At 39.2% G+C, this 23,978-nt stretch overlaps 5 protein-coding genes across 12 annotated transcripts; 4 read left to right on the plus strand and 1 right to left on the minus strand.

Moving 5' to 3' along the window:
- Positions 1-375: 375 nt before the first annotated feature.
- On the plus strand, positions 376-3,099 carry LOC117614316. 3 transcript variants are annotated; one of them, XR_004583853.1, is made up of 4 exons: positions 376-2,109; positions 2,498-2,607; positions 2,852-2,885; positions 2,966-3,099. XR_004583853.1 is itself a non-coding variant. In XM_034343080.1 (3 exons), the coding sequence occupies exons 1-3, from the start codon at positions 1,889-1,891 to the stop codon at positions 2,869-2,871; spliced, it is 351 nt and encodes a 116-aa protein (XP_034198971.1). In that variant the 5' UTR covers positions 376-1,888; the 3' UTR covers positions 2,872-3,099. The 3 variants fall into 3 exon arrangements, 2 of the variants coding, with proteins under 2 accessions (XP_034198971.1, XP_034198970.1); XM_034343080.1 differs by having other exon boundaries at positions 2,852-3,099; XM_034343079.1 differs by lacking the exon at positions 2,852-2,885.
- Positions 3,078-5,254, minus strand: LOC117614315 (NAC transcription factor 29-like). 4 transcript variants are annotated; one of them, XM_034343077.1, is made up of 5 exons: positions 5,057-5,234; positions 4,868-4,965; positions 3,990-4,324; positions 3,548-3,849; positions 3,078-3,442 (listed from the first exon to the last, which is right to left on the minus strand). In XM_034343077.1, the coding sequence occupies exons 2-5, from the start codon at positions 4,882-4,884 to the stop codon at positions 3,311-3,313; spliced, it is 786 nt and encodes a 261-aa protein (XP_034198968.1). In that variant the 5' UTR covers positions 4,885-4,965; positions 5,057-5,234; the 3' UTR covers positions 3,078-3,310. The 4 variants fall into 4 exon arrangements, with proteins under 4 accessions (XP_034198968.1, XP_034198966.1, XP_034198967.1 ...); XM_034343075.1 differs by having other exon boundaries at positions 4,868-4,968; XM_034343076.1 differs by having other exon boundaries at positions 4,868-4,971.
- Positions 5,255-5,269: 15 nt separating this feature from the next.
- On the plus strand, positions 5,270-7,268 carry LOC117614314 (protein KTI12 homolog). The gene is made up of 2 exons (XM_034343074.1): positions 5,270-5,499; positions 5,981-7,268. Exon 2 carries the CDS (start codon positions 6,089-6,091, stop codon positions 6,995-6,997), a length of 909 nt encoding a protein of 302 aa, XP_034198965.1. The 5' UTR covers positions 5,270-5,499; positions 5,981-6,088; the 3' UTR covers positions 6,998-7,268.
- A 1,643-nt stretch (positions 7,269-8,911) lies between these two features.
- On the plus strand, positions 8,912-14,006 carry LOC117635328 (probable methyltransferase PMT5). Of its 3 annotated transcripts, none has more exons than XM_034369669.1 (10): positions 8,912-9,084; positions 9,488-10,357; positions 10,556-10,691; positions 11,081-11,321; positions 11,482-11,704; positions 11,897-12,060; positions 12,248-12,551; positions 12,842-12,974; positions 13,277-13,491; positions 13,649-14,006. In XM_034369669.1, exons 2-9 carry the CDS (start codon positions 9,846-9,848, stop codon positions 13,424-13,426), a joined length of 1,863 nt encoding a protein of 620 aa, XP_034225560.1. In that variant the 5' UTR covers positions 8,912-9,084; positions 9,488-9,845; the 3' UTR covers positions 13,427-13,491; positions 13,649-14,006. The 3 variants fall into 3 exon arrangements, with proteins under 3 accessions (XP_034225560.1, XP_034225556.1, XP_034225564.1); XM_034369665.1 differs by having other exon boundaries at positions 8,913-9,084; positions 13,652-14,006; XM_034369673.1 differs by lacking the exon at positions 10,556-10,691 and having other exon boundaries at positions 8,915-9,084; positions 13,652-13,814.
- A 5,487-nt stretch (positions 14,007-19,493) lies between these two features.
- LOC117617193 (F-box/kelch-repeat protein At3g06240) lies at positions 19,494-20,801 on the plus strand. Its single transcript, XM_034346477.1, has one exon. The coding sequence runs from the start codon at positions 19,494-19,496 to the stop codon at positions 20,799-20,801; it is 1,308 nt and encodes a 435-aa protein (XP_034202368.1).
- The last annotated feature ends 3,177 nt before the right edge of the window (positions 20,802-23,978 follow it).

Consider the following 23,978-nt stretch of genomic DNA (forward strand, 5'->3'; position numbering starts at 1 on the left):
CTACCCTGCAGTGGGAAGTTAATGGCTGCACTTCGTTAAATTTGGTGAAAACATTATGGTAATTGGACCTACAAGTTAAAAGTGTGGGATAAGCTACAAGGTAAAGATGGTGCAGCAATCTTTGACTTGTGGTGTAGCTAATAGGCGGTGTAGCAAGTGATAGTTTCATGCAATGATGGCTTTGGTAAGAGTTGTCAGGATATAAAGTCTTCATACTGAAGGAAGCTTGTTGCCGACTCATCTCCCTAGCTTGTTGCCCACTCAAGACTTCTATATAAATAGAAGTGTAGCTTGTTTTGTTTTTGGTGTGTATTCCGTGAGCAAGTTAGAGAGCACAGAGAGAGTGAGAAACATAGAGAAATCTTTGTGGGTGAGAGATAGAGTTCTTGGAAAATACTATGAGTGGGTGTATAAGGGTTTTGGGTTTGGGTTATGTTGATTTAACTCAAGTATATCTTGTACTGTTATTATTCTCATAGTGAAGTACTCTATCCGGTGATGTAGGCAGGATTTTGCCGAACCTCGTTAATCTCTTGTGCATTATCTTTATTCCTTGTTTTTATTATTATGTTCAACTGTGGTTTATTTTGTGGTGTGGTTATTTCTGAATCTCACAGTGAAAAAGCACTACGAGTGGTATCAGAGTTTTATTTCGTGTGAGATTCAGATTTGTTCACCATGAGCGGTGCAAACAACTTGCAATTTTCAGTTCAGCAGTTTAACGGTAAAGGTAGCTTACTCTTTGGCATAGGAGAGTAAAGGACCCCATGGTTCAACAAGGTTTGGCACATTTGAGGGGATCAAAGATGGAAAACCTGAAGGAATGAAAGATGAGACGTGGGAAGAGCTGGAGTCGCGGTGCATTAGCACAATACGACATTATACTAAGAGAGACAACAGGTTCAGATCTAGTTCCAAAGGAAGGGGTAGGGTGTGCAGTGCTACGGAAGTAAAGAATTCAGTCACATCAAACGTTTTTGTCCTTTGAATAAAAATAAGAAAAAGGATGAAGCTGGTTCGAGTGTTAATTTTTGTGTATAGCAAAAGAAGATTTCGGATTTGTCCTCACGATATCTGAAGGTAAAAACACTTCTCCTAGTGATGCTTGGGTTTTAGATTCTGGTTGTATAATGCATGTTTGCTCCAGGAAAGATTATTTTGACACATTCCATGAATGCAAGGATGGTAACCTATTTATGGGTGATGGATATCCTTGCAAAGTTGAGGGATTTGGAACTGTCAAAATAATAATGTATGTTGGAGTGGTTCACACAATAGGCGATGTGGCATATGTACCAAAGATGAGAAAGAATCTAATATCTCTTGGAAGATTGGACTCCTTGGGATGCAAATACTTTGTTGCAGGTGAAGCCATGGAAATCACGCGTGGTGGATTGATCCTAATGAAAGGAAGGAAGTGTGGTGGTTTATATTGTTGGGATGGTAGTGCCATGAAGATCTCGATGGGTTGTTGCTGGAAACGGGAAGCGGTGACAAGTTTTCAAGGTAGAGACAATGGTGAGCGGATAAAGCCTGTTGGTGGAGACGAGGGTGCATCGGGACCCTCCTTTGAAGCTAACTAGTGGAGTTAGCTTGGTGCCGCTACACATGTTTATTAGTTGTGTAACATGAATCGGGATAGGACCAAATTTGTTGATTCATGTGATGTGTAGTTGGTGTGTTTTCTGAAGGCTAATGGTTTAATTATTCTTGGTGATGTTGCGAGTTTTGCATAGTATTTTCACCGAGGTGGAGATTGCTGAATTTGGTGAAAGTATTATGGTAATTGGATTGGACCCACAAGTTAAAAGTGTGAGATAAGCTACAAGGTAAAGATGATGCAGCAATCTTTGACTTATGGTGGAGCTAATAGGCGGTGAAGAAAGTAATGGTTTCATGCAATGAAGGAAGCTTGTTGCTGACTCTTCTCCCTAGCTTGGTGCCCACTCAAGGCTTCTGTATAAATAGAAGTGTAGCTTGTTTTGTTTTGGGTGTGTATTCCGTGAGCAAGTTCGAGAGCACATGGAGGGTGAAAAACATAGAGAAATCTTTGTGGGTAAGAGATAGAGTTCTTGGGAAATACTGTGAGTGGGCGTACAAGGGTTTCAGGTATGGGTTATGTTGATTTAACTCAAGTGTATCTTGTAATGTTATTATTCTCATTGTGAAGTACTCTATCAAGAGGGATGTAGGCAGGATTTTGCCGAACCTTGTCAATCTCTTGTGCACAATCTTTATTCATTGTTTATATTATTCTATTTAACTATTGTTTATATTGTGGTGTGATTATTTCTGAATTTCACGGGGTTAATGATGAATTTTAAAAAAAAATTTAATTAATCAAAAGATAGGCCTTGGGATGCAAATCTGGTCAGTTCAGTTCAAGCACATTAGCAATGCAGTTTAGTAGTTGTTAACTTCTCATTGTTGGAACTGTTATGAAAATTTATATAATCGTATGTATCAGTCTATAATGTCTCATGGTCTTGTTTTTAAGGTTCGATTATGGCTTGAGGAGATTCTGTGGGAGAAGAAACATGGCATGGATGATACCGCTGCAAAGGGGTTTTGAGCTTTCACAATTCAGATCAATTACATACTTCGCAGGTAATGTATAATATTAAATTTTGCGATTACTTCACTAGAAAAGTTGTGTCTTATGCTGCTTTAGACTAACTCAGTTCCTCCAATATCATTTCGTGGTCAAGGCTGCGTTTGAACTCCTAATTTGGGCCAGGAGTGCATGCCCTGGTCTGATTGTCCTGTACTTGTACAGAAAATTGTTTTCATGTGGTAGTTGACAGATATTGTATGCTGTTATTTACACTTCTTTTTCATCGATGTATGGCAGGCAGTGAAGGAGATACATGAGATAGTGTCTATATGTAAAGCTCTTTTCACATTACGTTTTCTCAAACAGCTCCATTTACTTTATTTTATTTATTTATTCGTTTTTCACCTGCAGGTCGAATGTTCATACCGGGTCTTTTCAAGCTCGTGTAATGTGACGAAACTGTTTTCGTTTTCAGTTACAATAGTTTGTTGATTTTTGCACCTATACGAATCAATGGTGTCTATGTTGAATACTCTGAATTTACAGTTCTGAACTCTCTCTAGATAACAAACTACTCTTGCATGAAATTGGGCTCCTCTCAGTCCCTCTTTGGAAAGTTCGAGGAACTTAGAACCAATAAAAATTCATTCATTTTAACAAAAAAGGAAATTATGGTGCAAGTTTGCAAGAAAAAAAAAAGAACTGAGAACTGCAACTTCCAATGGCCAAGACTACGGCAAAACTGGTGTCCCAGCACTAGGCTATTTCTGTCATGTCAATTTGGTTCTGCTTCTTCAACAGGCCTAGCAGTCCATCCTGGTGGAAGTTTGTAAGTGGAAAATTTGAAACTCCTTCGTGTATAATTCTGCACACCACATACCTCTCAATCTGAAATAGAGAAAATAAAATGTCACAAACCAAACGACTTTAAAATTCACAATCTAAAACCAAAGCATTAAAAGAACTTTTCTGCATGGTTTATAGTCTCTATACCTTTGCCCTTATGCTATCATTGAGGACATGAGTAGGGACTATAAGAGGATTAACCCTGTACTCATGCATGCTAAAGTCAGTTTCGATTCCATTTGGTGCAGTTCCCTTGTGGAAGACCATAACTTTTTCGAACCCGACGGTTATGTCGCCATTGCGGTATCTAACCTCTTCTTCCTCGCCATCTAAGTCCCAGTAACCACTCTTTGTCGTCCTTCTAGTTATTTTCCCTCTACTGCTGTAAACCTGTTCTGTATATGCGAAGTAAAAGGCCTCATTGCAGTCAACACCATGTTTGAAATCATCTGTGAAAGGCATAACAACAATAATCGATTAGATCTGAACAATAAAGGAACATGTTTGTAGTTTTAAGAACAAAAAACAAAAACTAATGACATAACCTAAACTCAGAAAAATTTGAAGCCTTTAAATATTTGAAACCTACCATTGGGGAGCTCATCCGGATCATGTTCATAAACAGAAATCTCTTTTATAATGTCGTTGATAGGAAGTTCCCGGCCCAAAATCTTGTTGAACAGATAGAACACAACAATCTGATCTTCGGACGGATCAAACCGATACCCTACTAAATGGATCTCTGCTTCTTTCTTCCCATTTTCGATCTTCGAACACTTCAACAGATCAAAATCTTTTTCAGTTTCAGGAACTTGAGAAGTCGATTGTGGGGAAGGTAATGCCATGAAGAGAAGGACAATGATAACCTGAGCTTTGGTTTGGGTTTGAGTTGGTGAGTTGTGGGAAAAGCTTTGTTCTATAAAGCTGCATATATATAGAAGAAAGAAGGGAATCAACATAGGAAACTGTCTTTCACTTTGCATTAATTCATTCACCACTTAGGTATGTATTGGCTTATAAGTTATAAATAAATAAGGGCAAGTAGAACTTGACTTTTACTACTAATTAAAAAGCAGGACAACGCCAACGAGGGCTGATTGAGTTGGTAAGGAGCGTTCTATTCGCTAGCAAGGTCTAGGTTCAAGTTTCGTTATGACTATCTTTCTTTGTGGATAATCTGTAAAATCCAAAAAAGGAACTAAAACCACATTTGTAAGTGCTCAAAGAGGCCTTGCTATGTCATGGTCCTCAGGGATAGCCTCTCCTCCCCTCCTCCTTTTAGGGTAATAATAAAAAGAAAAGGAAAACCCCATAAAATATGGCTAGGTCTCCAACAATACAAAATAAACATAATAACAAAAACCCATCATCCTAGATTGTGCCCGTCTCGTTTCACCCGAGTTCAATCCCAGTAGTTTACAAATCGTTTTGTCAAAGGTTTAGAGTTAGTCCTACAAACTCGTATACCTGGAAGAATAAGGCATACGACACGTTGCGAAACTCGTATCCTAATTCATCTTTTGCACAACTGGTTTGCAGCGCTATGGATCCTCCTATACTGAACCCTGCTGCTGGTGATGCAGCTCATGATCATAGATTCATAGGAAAAATACAATTAAAACATGTTGAGAAAGAAAAGGAGGATGAAAAACTCACCGAGATTGGGTTTGGGTCGGCTCCAAAAACCAAGAGAGAAGGCGAAATGAAATTGTTGCGAGACAGAGTCTCTAAGGTTTTAATGCTGGCACCATTTTGTGAGGAAGAGTGATGCCATTTATTGGTATTTATAATGTAATTTTTCAGCGAAAATGAAGAGCGTTATCGTCTCCCACGCGGGAGTCTTGGTGGCCAAATGAAGCGGCAGCGGCGCCTAAACCCATTCCAAATATTTCGGGTCGGGTGGGTCGGCAGAATCGAATAAATATTAATAACAAAGCCAGCGACGTCGTTTTGTCTCGCCCGAAACGAAAACGAAACCCTTCTGTCTCTGTAGTGTGCTGTAGCAGAACGGACTTTACTCTCGCTGTGTCTCCAACTTCAAACCGAAGGATGAGTCTCTGATCTTCAGCTGAAATCGACTTCCTCTTCTCGTCAAAGAGGTACTTCTTAAATCTCAAGCTCTGTCTATCTAATTTTCTTTAATTGCCTGCGTAAGCTTGAATTTTTTATAATTGATTTCTAGTTCTTGTTTCGATTTGAGTTGATTTTGTCAATCGTTTAGTTTCTAGGGTTTTCTATCGTTATTAATTAGGGTTCCCAGTCTGCAGAGGCTTGTTTGTTTAACAAAAAAGTTACTGCTTGAAATTGTTGATAGTTTTTCCTTTTCTCCTTGTCATTTCTAATAATGTATTCGCTTTGAGAGTGCATAAATTATCGTGAAAGTCTTTACATCTGAATCTTACTACAATGGTCGTATTTGAATTTGATATCCCTATTCAGATTTGATTTACAGCTATATTAGTTGGAATAAGAACGATCGTAAATCTGATTTGGGAGTCCATTATACACATTCACGCTTACTGCAAATTACAAACTATGTCTTTCATGCTAATGGATAACTCTGTTCATGTGAACTAGCAGCTATCAGAGCATCGTTTTTGAATCCCGAGCAGTAGGGATATTATTTTGGGTGGAGCATCTCCGGCTCATTGAAATTGTGTAGTCAAAAGTAGCCAGGTTTTTAAGAAAATGGCATTGGTTGTAATCTGTGGACAACCCTGCAGTGGGAAGTCAATGGCTGCATTCTGCCTAGCTGAGGCTCTCAAAGAATCAGGATGCAACCAAACAGTCAGGGTTATTGATGAAACTTCCTTTCATCTTGACCGCAACGAGAGCTATGCCAACATGCCTGCAGAGAAGAATTTAAGAGGAGTGCTGAGATCGGAAGTTGATAGATCGGTGTCGAAAGACAGTATCATAATAGTAGATTCTTTGAATAGCATCAAGGGTTACAGGTATGAGCTGTGGTGTTTGGCTCGTGCTGCAGGAATAAGATACTTTGTTTTATATTGTGATGCTGATGAAACCCATTGTAGAAAATGGAATGAAGAGCGCAGGGAGAAGGGAGAAGCTGCTTATAGTGATAAGATATTTGAAGATTTGATAAGAAGGTTTGAGACTCCAGATAGAAGAAATCGGTGGGATTCCCCATTGTTTGAGTTATGGCCACATAAAGAGGGAATAGAAAATACTTCTGCGGCCATTGTAGATGCTATTTCGTATTTGACAAAGAAGGCAGACTCAAAGTCACGGGATGTTAAAACTTTGCAGCCAACTATCGCAACACAGAATACAAGGTTTTCCGAGGCAAATTCTCTGTATGAGTTGGACAGAGCAACCCAGGAGGTGATCAATGCTATTGTGGAAGCACAATCCCAGGCACTTGGAGGGCCTTTAAATGGAGTTTCTGTTGGTCAGGGGTTACCACCTATCAATATTTCCAGAGCAGTAGGGCTTCCAGAGCTTCGTAGGCTGCGGCGAACTTTCATAAAATTGACGGGGCAAACGAGTTTAAGTGGGCCGCCTCCGCCTTCTGATGCAGACAATGCAAAAAGGATGTTTGTTGATTACTTGAACAGGGAACTGGAAACTGCTTGAAGAGGAAAAGAAGGATGATTTTTTTGGTGGCTTCCTTCAGTTATCTATGTGTTATATCAGTCTCTAGGTTTGTGCCAGAGTCTTCAGCTAGCAAATACAGATGAATGGTTTCTAGTTGAACTGACAGGAACTGGTGTTGGGTTTCCCATATACCTCAATATCTTTTGTTGAACACTATTACAACTTCTACAATGTATTATTTTGAAACTGCTTTTTTCCTACTCTCTAGAACACAAATGAGCATTATTTTTTCAACAGCAGGACTTGGAAACTTGGTTGCTAAGGTCTCAATAGGTATTTGTAATTTGCTAATTCCCTTTCATATGGTCACCGAAAGCTAAACTGATTGATATAATCTTTTCCCGTATCTTACACTTATCTCGACAAATTCATGTTAGTTTAAAACAGTTAAAAACATGAGGACAAAGAGATTCTTTAGATTTTTTGCGGGCCAAACTCTCTCCGAAATAAGTCAGGAATGCTAGAGTTTATATATTCCTACATGGACGGCATAAATTTTTCATTTCCCTCTTTGATCAGCTTCAGCAGGTGCAGTTGCTGGTCTCATGGTTCTAGTGGTCATTCTTTACCGCTTAGGAATAAAGTTATCATCCTAGAGATATATCTTCTTCTGGAAGAATCAAAGCCAAGATCGTCAAACTGTTGAGGCCTTTCTCATGAACTATAAGCCACTTCAAGTTAGAAGGTATAGTTATTTGGAGGTCCAGAAAGCGACCAACTCCTTCAAAGAAAAAATAGGACAAGGGGGTTACGGTAGTGTGTACAAAGGCAAATCATTGAATTCTCAAGTTGTGTTTTAATTAATAACTTGATGGCATGGCCCTGAAATCTGATCAGTCGATATCCCCGTCTGCGTGGGACTCTTTAGTCTGCTTTGTATGGGAGCACATAGATTTTGTTTAGTTGATGTAAGTTGCTGTTAAAATCCTTGAAGAGCAAGGGATTCCACGACATTTCCTGCCCCATTGTATTAAAAGGTCTGGTTTTATTATGGTTGAGTTTGAGTTTAGCTTGATAAATTCTCTGATTCAATTTGGATATGCAACCCTGATAAATGGCAATTCCCCATTTTGGAGAAACACCCAAACTGGTAGTTGAAATTGGCAAGAGATGAGCAAGGGGCCAAACCATAATAAAGACCCAAACGGAAGAGGCAAATGTCGACCATCAAACAATACAAGGCTTCTTCTTTACAAAAAAAAAAACAAAAACAAAAACAAAAATCAAAAACAAAAAAGGCGAGGCTTAAACCACTATGATTGGGACAGCTCATATTCTAGCAGCACCACTCTGGACCACTACAGTTGGCCAAAAAAACTCTCAACTAAAGCAGCAACGTCACGGCCTATATTTTTATTGGGTGAATGAAAGTTGGGTGCCAGCCAAGAGCCAAGATCAACCCAAATTAATTGAATAATGAAATTGGTTTGGTCTAGGCAATTTTGGGTTGGTTGGTTTCAAACACGCAAATGTTTCCAAACAAACGTGACAATTTAAATAAAAAGTGAAAAAAAAGAATAAAGGGAAAACATTTTGACAACGACGTGTTTGAAATAAATTGGAATTATTGGAGAGGGGCTTTGTTTTGTGATGATGGGTCGACACAGCAACGGCAGCTAAAAATTAGCCAAATGGAGTCCTAATTAAAACTAATTAATCCACTTACCAATGACGGCTAAATCACAACCGTCCATTCTATTTCCATCGGAAGGCCAGTCCTGTTCGCATACGTCATGGCGTAGACAAAAAACAACCAAAAACAAATAGTAATTAAAAAAAGTAAAAAAAAAAGGTGCAAAACACAATAAATAACAATGATTCCCATCAATTCCTTTGAGTTTTTATATTATTATAAAAATTGAATGATTGTTTTTGTCTAAATATGCGAGCCCTCTGGATCTGATTATGTATGAGAGATATAAATAAACCTCAGCACGAACTCAAAAACAGAAAACACAAAATAACTCAAATAACTAGAATTCCTATAAATTTGGACTGATAAATAAAGTTAGACTCTTTCTGTGTTTTGAAGCTTTTGAATCTCTCTCTTCAACGACCCAAAACCGGTAAGCATTCCCAAAACCCTAATTGTCAGTTCTGAGGATGAGTTTCTTTTTACTGTTATTAAATTCGAATCAATCTGGATTAATTGCTTTTTGATTATATATGGGATGTTAGTGGTTCCTTTTGCTTTTGATTGGATCTGAGTTGAAATTTTTGTTCTCCATTTCGGGATCTGGAATTTGTCTCACTGATATCTAAAAAAGGAAAGTGATGCATTTATTCTGGGCTTATCGTGCTCTGTTTGGTTGCTGGGAAGCGTGGAAAATGAAAATGGAATTTGGAATCTTGTCAGTGGAATCTGTTGTAAGATTCACTTGTAGTTTTCTCAGCAACCAAATGGGGACTTTTTATTTGGGACAATTATTGTGATGGATTGATTTGGTGGATCTTTGGTTTTTGCTGCAGGTTGGTCTTGGCCGAACACTTTGTCCTAGTCCTGTTTCTTTCCGAATTTGGCATTTATTAATTGGTGGTGCACAGTTTCAAAATTTGCTGATTCATACTGAATTGTGTTGGTTGTGATCTGAAGTTTTTTTCTGATGGCACAATCAGAAAGTGAAGATTTGCAGATGTTATTTTGGAAGAAGTGGAATTTATTCTTTCAATGCTTGTAGGATTCAACTGGTCTCACGGAAATATACACAGAAGCTTGTATGTTATGATAGGTTATGGTTTTCACAATTCTTGGATATTTAAACTGAAGGACTTGGTGATTTAGTGGGCCTATTTTGGAATTCTTAAGTCAGGGTTGCACGATTCGGACATGAGAAGCTCCTGGTCCAATAAACTTTCTCTCATTTTTGGCCCTAGACCGCCACTCAATTGGTTACTCTTGTGCCTCATTAGTGTTCTTGCACTAATTGCAGTGCTGGGATCATCCTCTTCAAATACATTTGACTCTCTAACTCCCATTTCAGTACCCGACATCTATACAAACTATAGAAGGCTAAAGGAGCAAGCAGCGGTTGATTATCTGGAGCTGAGGTCTCTCTCACTAGGGGCTAGTCGACAAAGAGAGCTTGGCCTTTGTGGCAGAGAAAGAGAAAATTATGTGCCTTGTTACAATGTTTCAGCAAACCTTTTTGCGGGGTTTAAAGATGGGGAGGAGTTTGATAGGCAGTGTGAAGTATCAAGAAACAGAGAACGGTGCCTGGTTCGCCCTCCTAAGGACTATAAGATTCCCCTGAGGTGGCCAGCTGGTAGGGATGTGATATGGAGTGGAAACGTGAAGATAACCAAAGACCAATTTCTTTCGTCTGGGAGCATGACCAAAAGGTGCTTCCCTGTTGAAGCTATATATTTAACAGCTTTTAAATAATTGCTGATCTTTTATCTGCACCAGTGATTAAAACATTTAAATTTCTCGACTCTATGCAAATTGTATTAGTTTCAGTGTTTTCTTTTCTTTTCGTTTGTGTGTGAATAATTATTTCTGTGCAGAGTCATTCTTTAACTGCTTTACAATTTATTCAGGTTGATGTTACTAGAAGAAAATCAAATTGCCTTTCACTCTGAGGATGGTTTGATTTTTTATGTTGTCGAGGATTATTCTCTTCAAATTGCGAAGATGCTAGGTTTAAATGATGATTCTCAATTTCTTCAAGCCGGTGTAAGCCTTCTTTGTGAGTTACAGTTATGATTATCTGCTGTTACTTTCTAGGGCAGGGTTACTGTTAGATTTCAAAGAGGCCAGAGTGCATTAAATACGTATGGGAAAATTTATTATAATACACATACCGAGACAAAAGCCAAAGGTCAGTCTCGTAGGTGGACGTATTGAACCGAAATTAGATCTCAGATTGACATCTTGATACACTGATTTACCATAATAATAAATAGAGTCAATGGGGACTTTATCTTTTGTTCTCTCATAGTCCAAAATTTAGGTTTATGCTGGAAGCCAAAAAAATGCAACTTTTGCTTCTTATTTGTGATAAATGTAATGTCTGAACTATCCTTTGCATTATATATTTTAATTATTTCTATGTTAAACTACAGGTGCAGACTGTACTAGATATTGGTTGCGGTTTTGGTGGCTTTGGAGCTCATTTAGTATCACTAAATGTAATGGCTATTTGTATCGCGGCATATGAGGCAACTGGCAGTCAAGTTCAATTGACCCTTGAGAGAGGTCTTCCAGCAATGATTGGCAATTTCATTACAAGACAGCTTCCATTTCCAACGTTGTCCTTTTTGAAATGGTTCATTGCTCAATGTGGTATTGTTTGGGACAAAAAAGGTAATTTGGACTTTATTAGGCTTATTTCTTACATTTTGGGCTCCTTTGCGGTTGAGTAGCCCCTCTATCTCTCTTCTGCTAATAACCTTAGAGGACGAGTTCTCCTATGCTTTTTTGAATACCCTTCCTCTTATGTAACCATAATTAATTCATGAATCAGATTGGATGTTGCTTTTAGAAGTTGACCGGGTACTCAAGCCTGGTGGCTACTTTATTTTGACCTCATCCACAAGCCAGCCATATGGAAGTTCTTTGAGCATGAAGAATAGCATGTTGACTCCAATGGAGGAATTGACCCTGAAAATCTGTTGGACTTTAAAAGCTCAGCAATATGAAACTTTAATATGGCAGAAAACTGTGGTTTCTGATTGCTATACATCTCGGTGAGGATAGTTATAACATTGCCTCGGTCTCTTGTGAAAGAATTGTTAGTTTGATATTTGAAATTCCGTACTGTTTAAAGCTTTCGTATTGACTTGCACCATTGAATTAGTGTATTCAAAGAGCCCCACTTATTTTCCTCTTCCTCTGAAAAAGAACCCTAGTAATGTTTTTCTTTCTGTTCTTTATTGTAGCAAGCAGGGTGCTATACCACTTTGTAATGAAGGGCATGATGTTCGGTCATATTATAAGCCTCTCGTATCATGTATAAGTGGGACCACCAACAAACGCTGGACTCCAATCCGAAATAGGTCCTCAAGTCCCCATCAGTTGAACTCAGCTGAGCTTGAAATTCATGGAAAGTACTATTCCATCATCTGTTTTTTTTTTTTTTTTGGGTCTTATCTCTCTTAGGGAGAGTGTGGTTGGTTCCAACTTCCGAATGCATTAAAATGTTTATGGTTGTATCTCTGCCAAGATCATTCAGTTCTATGCTTCACTTCATGGTGTTCTGCCAGCATATTGATACCCTTTTATCTTTGCAGGAGTTCAGCCTGACGATTTCTTTGAAGACTTACAGATTTGGAGATCAGCTCTGAAAAACTATTGGTCTTTGCTTACACCCTTGATTTTCTCTGACCATCCAAAGAGACCAGGTGATGAAGACCCATTACCTCCATTCAACATGATACGCAATGTGATGGACATGAGTGCTCACTATGGGGGTTTAAATGCTGCTTTTCTGGAGGAAAGAAAATCAGTTTGGGTGATGAATGTTGTGCCTGTCAATGCTCTCTATACACTTCCTCTCATACTAGATCTAGGTTTTGCTGGTGTTTTACATGACTGGTAAGTTGTTGGTTTCATTTCCTTCAGAAACTCTGCTGGCTAACTTGATATTTGAAGCTTCTTTCAGTGTATCTCAGATGCACTGTGTTTTTTGGAAGGCAAAAAAAAATTTGAGAATGACTAACTCTAACTAAGGTTGACAAAGTTTAGATTTAAAAAAGCTAGGACTCATTTGTGCTCTTTATATCCTATTTTCTTTCCCTTTCTATAAATGTGTGCCTGCAAGTTTATGTTGACTGCAATTTAAGTCTTGACGTAGAGTCATAGTTGTGATCTATCTGTTGGTACAGGTGTGAACCGTTCCCTACATATCCTCGAACATATGATTTGCTGCATGCGAACGGGCTGCTCTCGCATCTGTCTTCAGAGAGGTGCAGCATGATGGATTTATTCTTGGAGATGGATCGGATTCTGCGACCTGAGGTACTTTTATTTCCACCTTGCTTATATTTCTATACTGCAAGATGCAAATTAAGATGAAGAAGTCTGTTGCCTGTCTTTCCTTGTTTTGTTCCCAATATTGATTTTTCTAATCCACCTTTACAAATCTTGTTTTTCTCCCCTTATTTCTTCAATAATATCGCTTGCCATCTTGGCATGCGACGAAGGCCTCAACAAGTCAATTTTGTGATATTTTCTAATGCGAATGATTATAACCTTCTTTTATATTTCGGTGTTTTGTGATGAAATCCTGTTTTGAGACGTGAATTATGGCCGGTTGGCAGGGATGGGTTGTTCTCTGTGATAAAGTGGGAGCTATTGAGATGGCGCGCATGTTTGCTACACAAATACGTTGGGAAGCAAGGGTGATCGACCTTCAGAATGGCAGTGACCAACGACTACTTGTTTGCCAAAAACCATTCGTGAAAAAATGATTGTTTTACTTCAGGAGGTTTCATCATTGCCGAAGTGTACAATTGTTTTTCTTCTTTTTGCTCTGGTAATTTCTCTCGTCTTTACAGAATTCAAATTCAGACTATGTAAATGTAGTGCATCGACCCGATTGAGTTTGTATCTAGTTGTCAATCTTGAATTTAATTGAGTTTGTATCTAGTTGTCAATCTTGAATTTAACTATGTTGTTTTTGTGTTGTTTAGCAGATTATATGAATTTGACAACAAAATGTAGTACATGCTCAGAATTCGAAGAACCTTGAAGACGCTCATGAGTCATCACAGGGAGAGTGAGCATGTAGAAGCTGTAAATTAGAAGATTAGCACAGAAGTAGCTGCAACTCTTTTTTTTTTCTTTTTCTATTTTTTGGTTTAAGGCGTTTGTAGCAATTCATTCATCCATTATTTCTTTCCTTTCTTTCTTTTTTTTTTTTTAATTTCCTCGTGCAAATTTTTTTTCTTTGTGGGTCTTATTTGTTTATTCATTTTGATATCGGACACGTTTTTGTAAGAACAAATCCCTCCAGCTCATGAGTAAAGATGTCATGTCATGTCCGCAGAATGAAGAAATTTGTTAATGATTAATAAATGAAAATAATAAATTTAATATTATTTATTTTGTTCCGCATTCCAAATTCATGATTGACTATCCTATACTAGAAACATCTAGGAGCTTCTAGAGAAGAGAAACAAAACAAAAAATAAAGTCTAAAAGAAAAAAGAAAGTAATATCTTTGGTTCGAATTCTTGGAGTGATACTATATGAACGCGTTTTTTTTTTTCTTTCCCAAATGCCTTTGCAATAATAACATGATCTAAGTGTGCTTGGTAGTTTTAGGGGTTCACACCCCCTTTTAATCATCTGCCCTAAACACTTGTGTTGCTTCACGCACCTTTCTCGACCTCAAAAGCCCCTTGATCAACCCATATGGTACACGTTGATATCCGGTTTTTCAACCCCTTCCACAATCTTCATTGCCACTCTAACTCTACCTCTTGCTAAGAGCCAGTAAACAAGTGATGCCAATGTTGAGGAATTGTGGATGAATTCTTTGATGTGATCGTCATATCACTCTGTTACTTTGACAATATAGATATTTGAGAGCATATTTCAATGATTCCGTTAGGGCTCTTGGAATCTGACTTCAAGGACTCCCTCCTTCACAGAGACGAAGTCCTCCTCCTCGGAAAGTCTCATTTCTTCGGAACATCTGCGCAAAGGCGGAAGTAGAGCTTTAGCTTGCGTCCATGGGCCATGAGTGGGATTGGTACATTCACTCGAAAACGAAATTATCCTTTATATAGAGGCTTACCCAGAGACGTAGGGGAAGCCTGATAAGGTCGTAATGCGGAGACGATAGGATATCCAATCTCTTGCTTTTTGAATTTGAAAAGGACGGTACACCCTAGGAGGATCTTGGCCAGGTTTGAAAAACCATCACGCAAAGCCTCAGGTAGGTACTTACATTAGGGTTAAAATTCAAATCAAGTGGATAACTCATAAAGCCTGATAAAGCGAGTAGGGAATTATGGGAAAGTGACCCAAGATAATTGAAGTACATCAAAATAAAGACAGAACCGAAAAGAAAATACAACAAGTAGTGAACGAAACAAAGCAATCTAGGGCGCGTCATCAAATGGGTCGGGAACGACCTCTGAGGTAGGCCCAGCACAAGTGAAGAATCCAGCAGGTAAGGTGAAGCCCGTAAATCCAAGGATAGGTCTAGTACTGGCAATAGACGATGCAACATTAGCGTTATGGACAACGGTCCCAACTGACCCAGAAGGGGTTGGCCCATGAAAGGCTGCTGGTGGGGTCCTGCAATGGGGGACTTAATCCACCGGATAGACAGTTGAAGAAGCGTTAGGAAAGAAATAAAAAATAAAAAAGGTCGTGAACACCTTGGATTGGTTGAGAGACTGAAGGCGCACGGATCCGAAAGGACAGCTAAGGGGTATTAGGGCCTGTATGGATAGCTGAAGCTAAAAAAAAATAAAAAATAAAAAATAAAAAAGAGGTCGTGAACACCTTAGATCGGTTGAGAGACCGAAGGTGCACAGGTCCGTAAGGACAGCTAAGGGGTATTGGGGCCCACTAGATTGACGAGAGCTCAAAACCAAGCGTATTTGGAGACGGAATCGGCCAGGAGAGAGAAACCAAGAGGTATAGGACCCACCGGATTGGCAAAAGCTTATAGGCACACCTTAATCCATTTGGGATCGGTTAGGAAATAGAAAGTAAGGAGCATGGGGCCCATTGGATTGGCAAAAGCTCATAACCAAGGGCATCTGGGGATAGGATCAGTCAAGAGAGAGAAACCAAGAGGTATGGGACTCATTGGATTAGCAAAAGCTCAAAACTAAGCGCTCCCGAATTAGAGTTGGGATCGGCTAGGAAAGAGAAAGTAAGGAGCATGGGGCCCATGAGATTAGCATAAGCTCAAAACCAAGCGCACCCCAACTGGGGTTGGGATCGGCTAGCCAAGAGAAAGCAAGGATCATGCGGCCCACTGGATCGGCAAAAGCTCAAAGCCAATTGCACCCCAACTGGGGTCGGTTAACAAAGGGGAAAATGCACAGGGGCTCACCGGATCGGCAAAGGTGCAGAAATCCAAAATAAATAAAAGGGTTCACTTGTGCATGGGATTGGCTGTCCACATTCGGATACTCCACATGGGGATAACAGTCTACAGTTGAAAGTTGAAAAGTTAGCATGAAAATTCACATTTGGATATTTCACATGCAAGGTGTGGAAGCAACATGCATGAGCTGGTGATAGGCCAATGGGAATCATATTTTTGGGCTTGACCAGCAAGCCCAAGAAAGAAAACGTAATTTATTTTGGGCTCAGCCATGACCCTATCACGGTGACATGTGCTCAATTCGAAGAAATCATGTTCCAAAGTCCCACTTAGATCATTTTTCCCTCTCCACCCGCGAAGCATGTAGAGGAAAAAAGGGGGCACTGTAGGGACCAAATCTAACGTATCATGGCCTAACCCATATGCCACAACTAAAAGATGACGTGGTATGATCGAACTTCCCTCCCATTTGAGGAGTGCGGAACAAGGGAGACACAAATCACTCATCTGATCCCATTACCACGAAGTGGAGGATGGGATGCACAAAGCCAGGGAAGTGGGGCTAAACCCAAGACCTCGGAGCGCTATAAAAACCCAGCTAGACCTCCAGCAAAGGTACGAGAAATTCAGTTAAACACTAAGAGTACGTTGCACAAACACTGACTTGAGCGTCAGAGTGACTTTTGCAGGTACTCGCCCCATTTCCATCTTTTGACTTCGGGAACGTACTCCGGAGTTCTCTTCCAACCAAAGAAGTGTGAGGACTTCAGTCAAGAACCTGTGGAGGTATTTCTTCTTGAAAGAAATCCTGCTCCAAAAATAAACCCTGAGCTCCCAACCGAAATTTTATTTTGTCATATACTCCCACAGCTACTACCAAAGACTCTGATGCAGTGCAAGTACGTATGCAAGTCTTGGTCTTCCCTCTTCCGCAGCCCTTCCTTTGTCACCGACTTTAACAATTTTCACTGCAATGACAGAAACAAGAGCACCACTAACTTCCTTTTCCATAAGAATAGTCGTTTGTTCTCTTCAAAGATAGAGGAGCAACAAGGAGAGAATAATATTCTAATTTCAACACCCATCGTGCAACTTCCTCTCACGATTTGGAGCAAATTTCTCGAACGTTATCCTGATCATTTGCAGTATATTCTAAATCCAACACCTTGCCGAACTTTCATAACTAAGTCGATGCGAAGCTCTCCAATGTCGTCCTAATCGTGTGCAATGTGTCCATGGTTTGGTTTGTGCATCCTCTAGGTGTGGTCCTGTTTTCATACTTAACCCTAGCACTCAAGAGTCCATCGAACTTCCCTATGTAATAGATAATTACCGCTTCGCATACGCTACATATCACTTCGGCTATAGTCCACAGACTAACGAGTATAAGGTTCTCCAGATCTTGTCCTTTCGTCCCAACCAACTTAGCAATAGGGATATTCGGTTCAACACATTCACCCTAGGTAGGGATTCTTCATGGAGGCCATTGCAGGTAGACCCTGCCCACCTTCGTTTTTTTTTTTTTTTGCTATAGGTCACGCCTCTGAGATAAGGAATGGGAGAAGTACTGGATGTGTGTGCCTGAATGGAGCCATACACTGGATCCATGGAACGCAGAAAATAATAGTGGTATTTGACGTTAGGGATGAGACCTTCAGACTGGTGTCACTACCTGAAGAATATGCACGAGAGTTTGGTCCAGATAATTATGGCCGCAATAAGATTGCTTTCCCTACAGGTGTTGTTGAGGTGGGAGGATGTGTGGGTGTGTTTGCTGACTCGTCGTGGGGACACAACGAGATAGTGTTATGGATTTTGAAGGACTACCAGAACCTTGTGTGGGTTAAGGAGACTATTAATGTGATGCCAAGAGGAGCAGGCTATGTTGAAGCTTTGGGTACAATCCATACAGGTGAGCTAGCGCTCGCGCTCTATTTTCATGGAAATTCACCGGGATTTGATGACGGTCCACCTCAATTGCTTCTTTATGATATGGAGAGCAAACAATATAGAATACTTGATTTCATTTTTCCTAATAATATGGGAGTTGCTCGGGGAATACCGATTAAGTTAATTACTAGTTATGATGATAGCATTGCCCCCTTAAAATGAGATGGATGATGGCCAACTTATAGCTATTTAGGGTTTATCATCTCTTAGCTAGTAAATACATGCAATTCTTAGTTATGCTTCCTATCCATTATAATGAAAAATAGATAGATATTTTTGGGTGTTTCTCGTTTTTCACACACTATAGATGAAAGAGTTCTAAGCAGTGTTGGTTGCATTTGTGTTTATAAGCGATTTTGATGGAAGCAAATCACCCACAGCACAAAACCCTTCAATCAAACACGTGTACGTAATCCCATTAGGCCTAATCGACTCCTTCAACTTAAAAACTACGAACTTGGCCTCAACAACCTTTTTGAAGTCTCCAAACTATAATCAAACTGATACCCATCCATGGCTTTATTCAAACATTCAACGCACTTTTTCAATCCCTGGCCTTGCCCAAAGTCTGTAACCTAAAAATAGACTGCTCATTCCGGTGGTAGCTAATTTGGTAAAACCACGAAAAATCATGTAATCATTCTTGACATTAATTATTCGTGAAGATCTTGAATTTATTGTAAAAATTTTCATTATATAGCATGCTGCATGTGTTTGGTTTGTATTATTGTAATGATATATGTTATATGACTGCATTTTTTTCGGACTCGGGAGTAGGGATTAAGTTCTTTAAAAAAGTGAAAATTATAAGGTGATGGAGTGTATACAATTAAGTTGATTTGGACGGATTAAAATCTGTTAGATTTATCAAGTGGTTAATATTCTTTTAAATACATATAAATGCACAAATACTAAATGCAAGACCCCGGATTCCTAATGGGATTTGCTCCGCAAACGTTTCTAAATCCCTAAACAATCCAAATGTCTATCCACCAATTACACACCACCTCCCTTGTGCTCCCTAGCCTTCAGCTGTTCAACCCTACAGCAGCAATAACACTGAGAACAAGAGAGTTGAAGCTATAATGATATATAAAAGCTGAAAGATTAACAATGTTGTAAGGAATAAGCAAAAGGCCAAACGGGAACTTAATTGGTGGAAAATAATCGTATTTACAATTAATTAATACAAGAAGTCACGCATGTGTCTATTTCTAAAATAAAAAATAATATGACATGTCATTGGATTTGGATGTAGCAAAAATCAAATTTAATCCTACACAAATATTAAAAATCGAACCATTGGAAGTCAAATTGTATAAGGATTTTAGTGAATCAGGATTTATCTTATCAGAAAAACAATAAAATGATACGAATTCAGATATGGTTAGGGTTCCTTTTTTCTTTTGGCTTGTTTCTCTATTTTCCTATAAATGCCAAGCCAACAAACCCTAGAGTATAGCATCTCTTGGTTTCTTTTCTGCCTCTTAGCTAGAGTACAATATTCAGGTCTTTCGATGGCCAGAGAAAGTGGCCCAAGGAAATTGGTAAAATCAAGATATGTATATATAAACACGGAGCTCCCAACTGAAATCATATTCAATCATATACTCCCACGGCTACCACCAGAGGCTCTGATGCGGTGCAAGTACGTGTGCAAGTCTTGGTCCTCCCTCATCCGCAGCCCTTCCTTTGTCACCGACTTCAACGACAGAAACAAGAGCAACACTAACTTCCTTTTCCAGAAGAATACCCGTTTGTTCTCTTCAAAGATAGAGGAGCAACAAGGAGAGAATAATATTCTGATTCCAACACCCATCGCCCAACTTCCACTCCCGACTCGGAGCAAATTTCTTAAACGTTATCCTGATCTTGTGGAGTATATTCTAAATCCAGAACCTGTCGCCGAACTTTCATACCTGAGTCGATGCGAAGCTTTTGAATGTCATCCGAATCATGTGCAGAGTGTCCATGGCTTGGTTTGTGCATCCTCTAGGTGTGGCCCTGTCTTCATACTTAACCCTAGCACTCAAGAGCCCATCGAACTTCCATATATAATAGAAAATTACCGCTTGGCATCCGCTACATATAAGTTCGGCTTCAGTCCACTAACCAACGAGTATAAGGTTCTCCAGATCTTGTCATTTGGTCCCAATAGCGGAATTGATATTCGGTTCAACGTATTCACCCTAGGTAGGGATTCTTCATGGAGGCCATTGCAGGTAGACCCTACCGACCTTCCTTTTGATGCTCTAGATCAAGCCTATGAGATAAAAAATGGGAGAAGTACTGGATGTGTGTGCCTGAATGGGGCCATACACTGGATCCATGAGACACAAAAAGTGATAGTGGTATTTGACGTTAAAGAGGAGACCTTCAGAGTGGTGCCACTACCTGAAGGGTTTCATCCAGATATTCATGGCCCCTATAGGTTTGCTTGCCATGCAAGTGTTGTTGAGGTGGAAGGATGTGTGGGTGTGTTTGCTGACAATTCGTTGAGACAGAACAGGATAGTGTTATGGATTTTGAAGGACTACCAGAACCTTGTGTGGGTTAAGGAGACTATTACCGCCGTGATGCCGATTGGAGAAGGGTATGTTAAAGCTTTGGGTACAATCCATACAGGTGAGCTAGCGCTCGCGCTCTATTTTTATGAAAATTCACCGGGATTTGACGACGGTCCACCAAAATTGCTTCTGTATAATATGGAGAGCAAACAATATAGAATACTTGATTTTGTTTTTCCTAATAATATGGGAGTTGCTCGGGGAATACCGATTAAGTTAATTGCTAGTTATGATAATAGTATTTTCCCCTTAAAATGAGATGGAAGTCTCTATTGCTCAATTCTGTAAGACATTTATGCATTTTTTAAGTTGGAATTCTTGGAGTGATATTATAATTAAGAAGGCATTTTAGACGTTCTCAAAATGCCCTTGCAATAATAACATGATATAAGATTCCCCGGAGGTGGCCAGCTGGTAGGGATGTGATATGGAGTGGAAACGTGAAGATAACCAAAGACCAATTTCTTTCGTCTGGGAGCATAACCAAAGACCAATTTATCCTCACCAGTGATTAAAACATTTAAATTTCTCGACTCTATGCAAATTGTATTAATTAGTTTCGGTGTTTTCTTTTCTTTTCGTTTGTGTGTGAATAATTATTTCTGTGCAGAGTCATTATTTAAATTATTTACAATTTATTCAGGTTGATGTTACTAGAATAGAAAATCAAATTGTCTTTCGCTCTGAGGATGGTTTAAATTGACCCTTGAGAGAGGTCTTCCAGCAATGATTGGCTACTTCATTACAAGACAGCTTCCATATCCAGCATTGTCCTTCGAAAATGGTTCATTGTGCTCTATGTGGTATTGTTTGGGACAAAAAGGTAATTTGACTTAATTAAACTTATTATTTCTTACATTTTCGGGCTCCCAGTTGAAGCTAATTTATATATATAAAGTAAAAGGCAAATAATGGTAAAACATTCAAAATACCAGAAAATACCATTGGTTAATGTAAATATTAAGAATTAAAATTATTAATTAAATGATGATAATATGGTAAATTCATATTTTTTTCATATTAAAAAAATAAAAAGAAAAAAGAAAAATCATATAATGGATCTATTTTTATGGAACACACAACTATTCATTATCTTTTTTTAATTCTAAAATAAATTAAAATTATTAAAATAAAATAAAATAAAAGAAAGAAGAAAACAAAAAGAAATATACTTGGCCGTCCACGTGGGTACATCATGTGGAATGTGCGGTATCCGAGGCCTTTTGTAGGGTGGAGAATATATACCAACTGAAATATACTTGTTCGTCGCGCAAAATGAAATAAAGCGACGGAAAAAACCTATCGTCGAACAAAAAATTGAACACTTGCGCGACCAAAGTTTTCGAAGGGCAAAACCTCTTAGCGCGACATATAAACACCTTCGTCGCGCAAAGGGGGGGAAAAAAACCCTGGTATTCTGTTGGCGCCAAACACTTGCGCGGCAAGAGCAATCGTCGCGTAAGAAAACCTAGCGCGACGATGGGACACTTCGTCGCGTAAAAGCGAGGTAATTTGGCTGCGAAAACTCATGCGACGACAGGTTTAGTCGCAAAAGACAACTTAGCGCGACGAAACCATTTATCATCGCATAAGAAAACGAAAGATATTTTTAATTTGGCGCCAAAATAATTGAGGGGGGATATTTTTGTTTGCGCGACGAACTATATTTCGTCGCGTAAAGCAGATGTCGGCACATTCTTGCGCGACGAAACTGAATTGTTACGCGACAGAATTTTGTTTTTGCGCGACGAAATCTTGTGCGACGCAAATATCTTGTGTTGCGCAAAAGTTTTTTTGTCGACAAGTTTTTACGCAACGAAAAAAACTCGTTTTTAGCGACGAAAAAATGGTTTTTCGCGACCGCATTTTGCGCGACGAATAGTATTATTCGTCGCGCAAAGTCCTTCTTCTTCATATCAGAACTCTGCCATTGCAGAGGCAGAAAGGGAAAAAATTTCCTTTCTGCCTCCCTCTCAACCTCTCTGCCGCTATCTCTGCTGGAAATTCAGTACATTCATCGGGTATTTTTTTGTCGTTAGTTTATAAGTATTAATGTAAATTCGTATTAACGCTATTAATTTTGTTCTCGTTAGGGATATTTGTAATTAGCGATTAGTGGAGAACGATTGACACGGTATTTTATTCGTTTTATATATTAAAAATGTTAAAGTTAGTTTGTTATGTGTACATTTTTTTTTGTGAAGTTATATTTATATTATGTTGTTAAATTGTGTGTGACGTAGCACAATGTGTTGTGATGTACGAAGTTAATTGAAATTAACTTCGTACTTTTATTTGTATGTTTAGTAACATTTAGTTTCCCGTTCGAGATTAGTTGGATTTCATACATGGATGCGTAAAGCATGACTGCGGTCCAATTAATTCTTGAATTGTCCCACTATTTGGACAGTTTGGTAATGCATAGTGTTGTCATGTAATCCACGGCTACAGGATTAGGTTTCGATTGTGGAGATTTCGGTGTCATCTCGGTACGTTCTTCGGGTGGTACGTAGGTATTTATACCTATGCCCACCTCAAGAACTGTATCGAGATGCTGCCAAAATTCATCCATGTCGAAATCTAATCTCATGTAGCCGTAGGTTACGTGACAGGACTATGCATTCCCTAATGGGATAGGGCCCTTACCGGAGGCATAAGGTGACATTATAACTTCGTATGAAGTTGTTGTGATTGTTGTGTCGTGATTGTGGTTTCAGGAATTATGAGCAGAAGGTGGATACAGAACCCTAATAGATGCGCAGACGAATACTTGGATGGAATCGAGGATTTTATTGAGTTTGCACGTAGACACAACCCGGGTGCAACTAGAATCCAATGTCCTTGTAGGAGGTGTAATAACACGTTGTGGGAGACAATTGAAAATGTTGGATTTCATTTAGTAAGGAATGGAATGATTGAGACATATAGCATTTGGAACCTTCATGGGGAACAATTAGACCATGCTTCGTCTTCAAATGCCACAAGAATGGACAATGTTGAACCTATTGTGGATCCTAATGATCAAGTCATGGATATTATAGAGGATGTTTTTCCATTTGCATCGACCAACATCAATCACGAAAGGGAAGATGACGTGCCAACACCAATAGACAGCGCGGAGTTTGAACAATATGAAAAACTGTTAAAAAATGCAAACCAAGAGTTATACCCGGGGGGCGAGAGCTTTTCCGTTCTCACGGCCATTGTAGAGCTAATGCACGGAAAAATAAAGTATCGTATGTCGAACCTGTGTTTTGATTACTTTTTGGGGGTTTTCAAGAGAATGCTTCCGACGGACAATTGTTTGCCGAAAGATCATAAACACGCGCAGAAGGTGTTGAATGGTCTTGGATTGGGTTATGAAAAAATTCATGCTTGCAAAAATAATTGCATGTTATTCTACAAGGAGCATGAAACGTTGGATACATGCCTTAT

The sequence above is a fragment of the Prunus dulcis genome, chromosome 1 (assembly GCF_902201215.1).
Source record: "Prunus dulcis chromosome 1, ALMONDv2, whole genome shotgun sequence".
Lineage (NCBI taxonomy): Eukaryota > Viridiplantae > Streptophyta > Magnoliopsida > Rosales > Rosaceae > Prunus > Prunus dulcis.

Excerpts from the sequence above, each read along its gene's own strand:
- LOC117617193 (XM_034346477.1), top strand. The coding sequence starts at position 19,494 with ATGGCCAGAGAAAGTGGCCCAAGGAAATTGGTAAAATCAAGATATGTA.
- LOC117614315 (XM_034343077.1), bottom strand. Across the intron at positions 3,850-3,989 it reads TCCGGATGAGCTCCCCAATG|ATGATTTCAAACATGGTGTT; the intron begins GTAGGTTTCAAA and ends TGCCTTTCACAG. Across the intron at positions 3,443-3,547 it reads ATGATAGCATAAGGGCAAAG|ATTGAGAGGTATGTGGTGTG; the intron begins GTATAGAGACTA and ends TCTCTATTTCAG.
- LOC117614316 (XM_034343079.1), top strand. The coding sequence starts at position 1,889 with ATGGTTTCATGCAATGAAGGAAGCTTGTTGCTGACTCTTCTCCCTAGC. Across the intron at positions 2,110-2,497 it reads TGGGCGTACAAGGGTTTCAG|GTTCGATTATGGCTTGAGGA; the intron begins GTATGGGTTATG and ends CTTGTTTTTAAG. Across the intron at positions 2,608-2,965 it reads ATCAATTACATACTTCGCAG|GTCGAATGTTCATACCGGGT; the intron begins GTAATGTATAAT and ends TTTCACCTGCAG.
- LOC117635328 (XM_034369669.1), top strand. The coding sequence starts at position 9,846 with ATGAGAAGCTCCTGGTCCAATAAACTTTCTCTCATTTTTGGCCCTAGA. Across the intron at positions 11,322-11,481 it reads TATTGTTTGGGACAAAAAAG|ATTGGATGTTGCTTTTAGAA; the intron begins GTAATTTGGACT and ends TTCATGAATCAG. Across the intron at positions 12,975-13,276 it reads ATCGGATTCTGCGACCTGAG|GGATGGGTTGTTCTCTGTGA; the intron begins GTACTTTTATTT and ends GCCGGTTGGCAG.
- LOC117614314 (XM_034343074.1), top strand. The coding sequence starts at position 6,089 with ATGGCATTGGTTGTAATCTGTGGACAACCCTGCAGTGGGAAGTCAATG.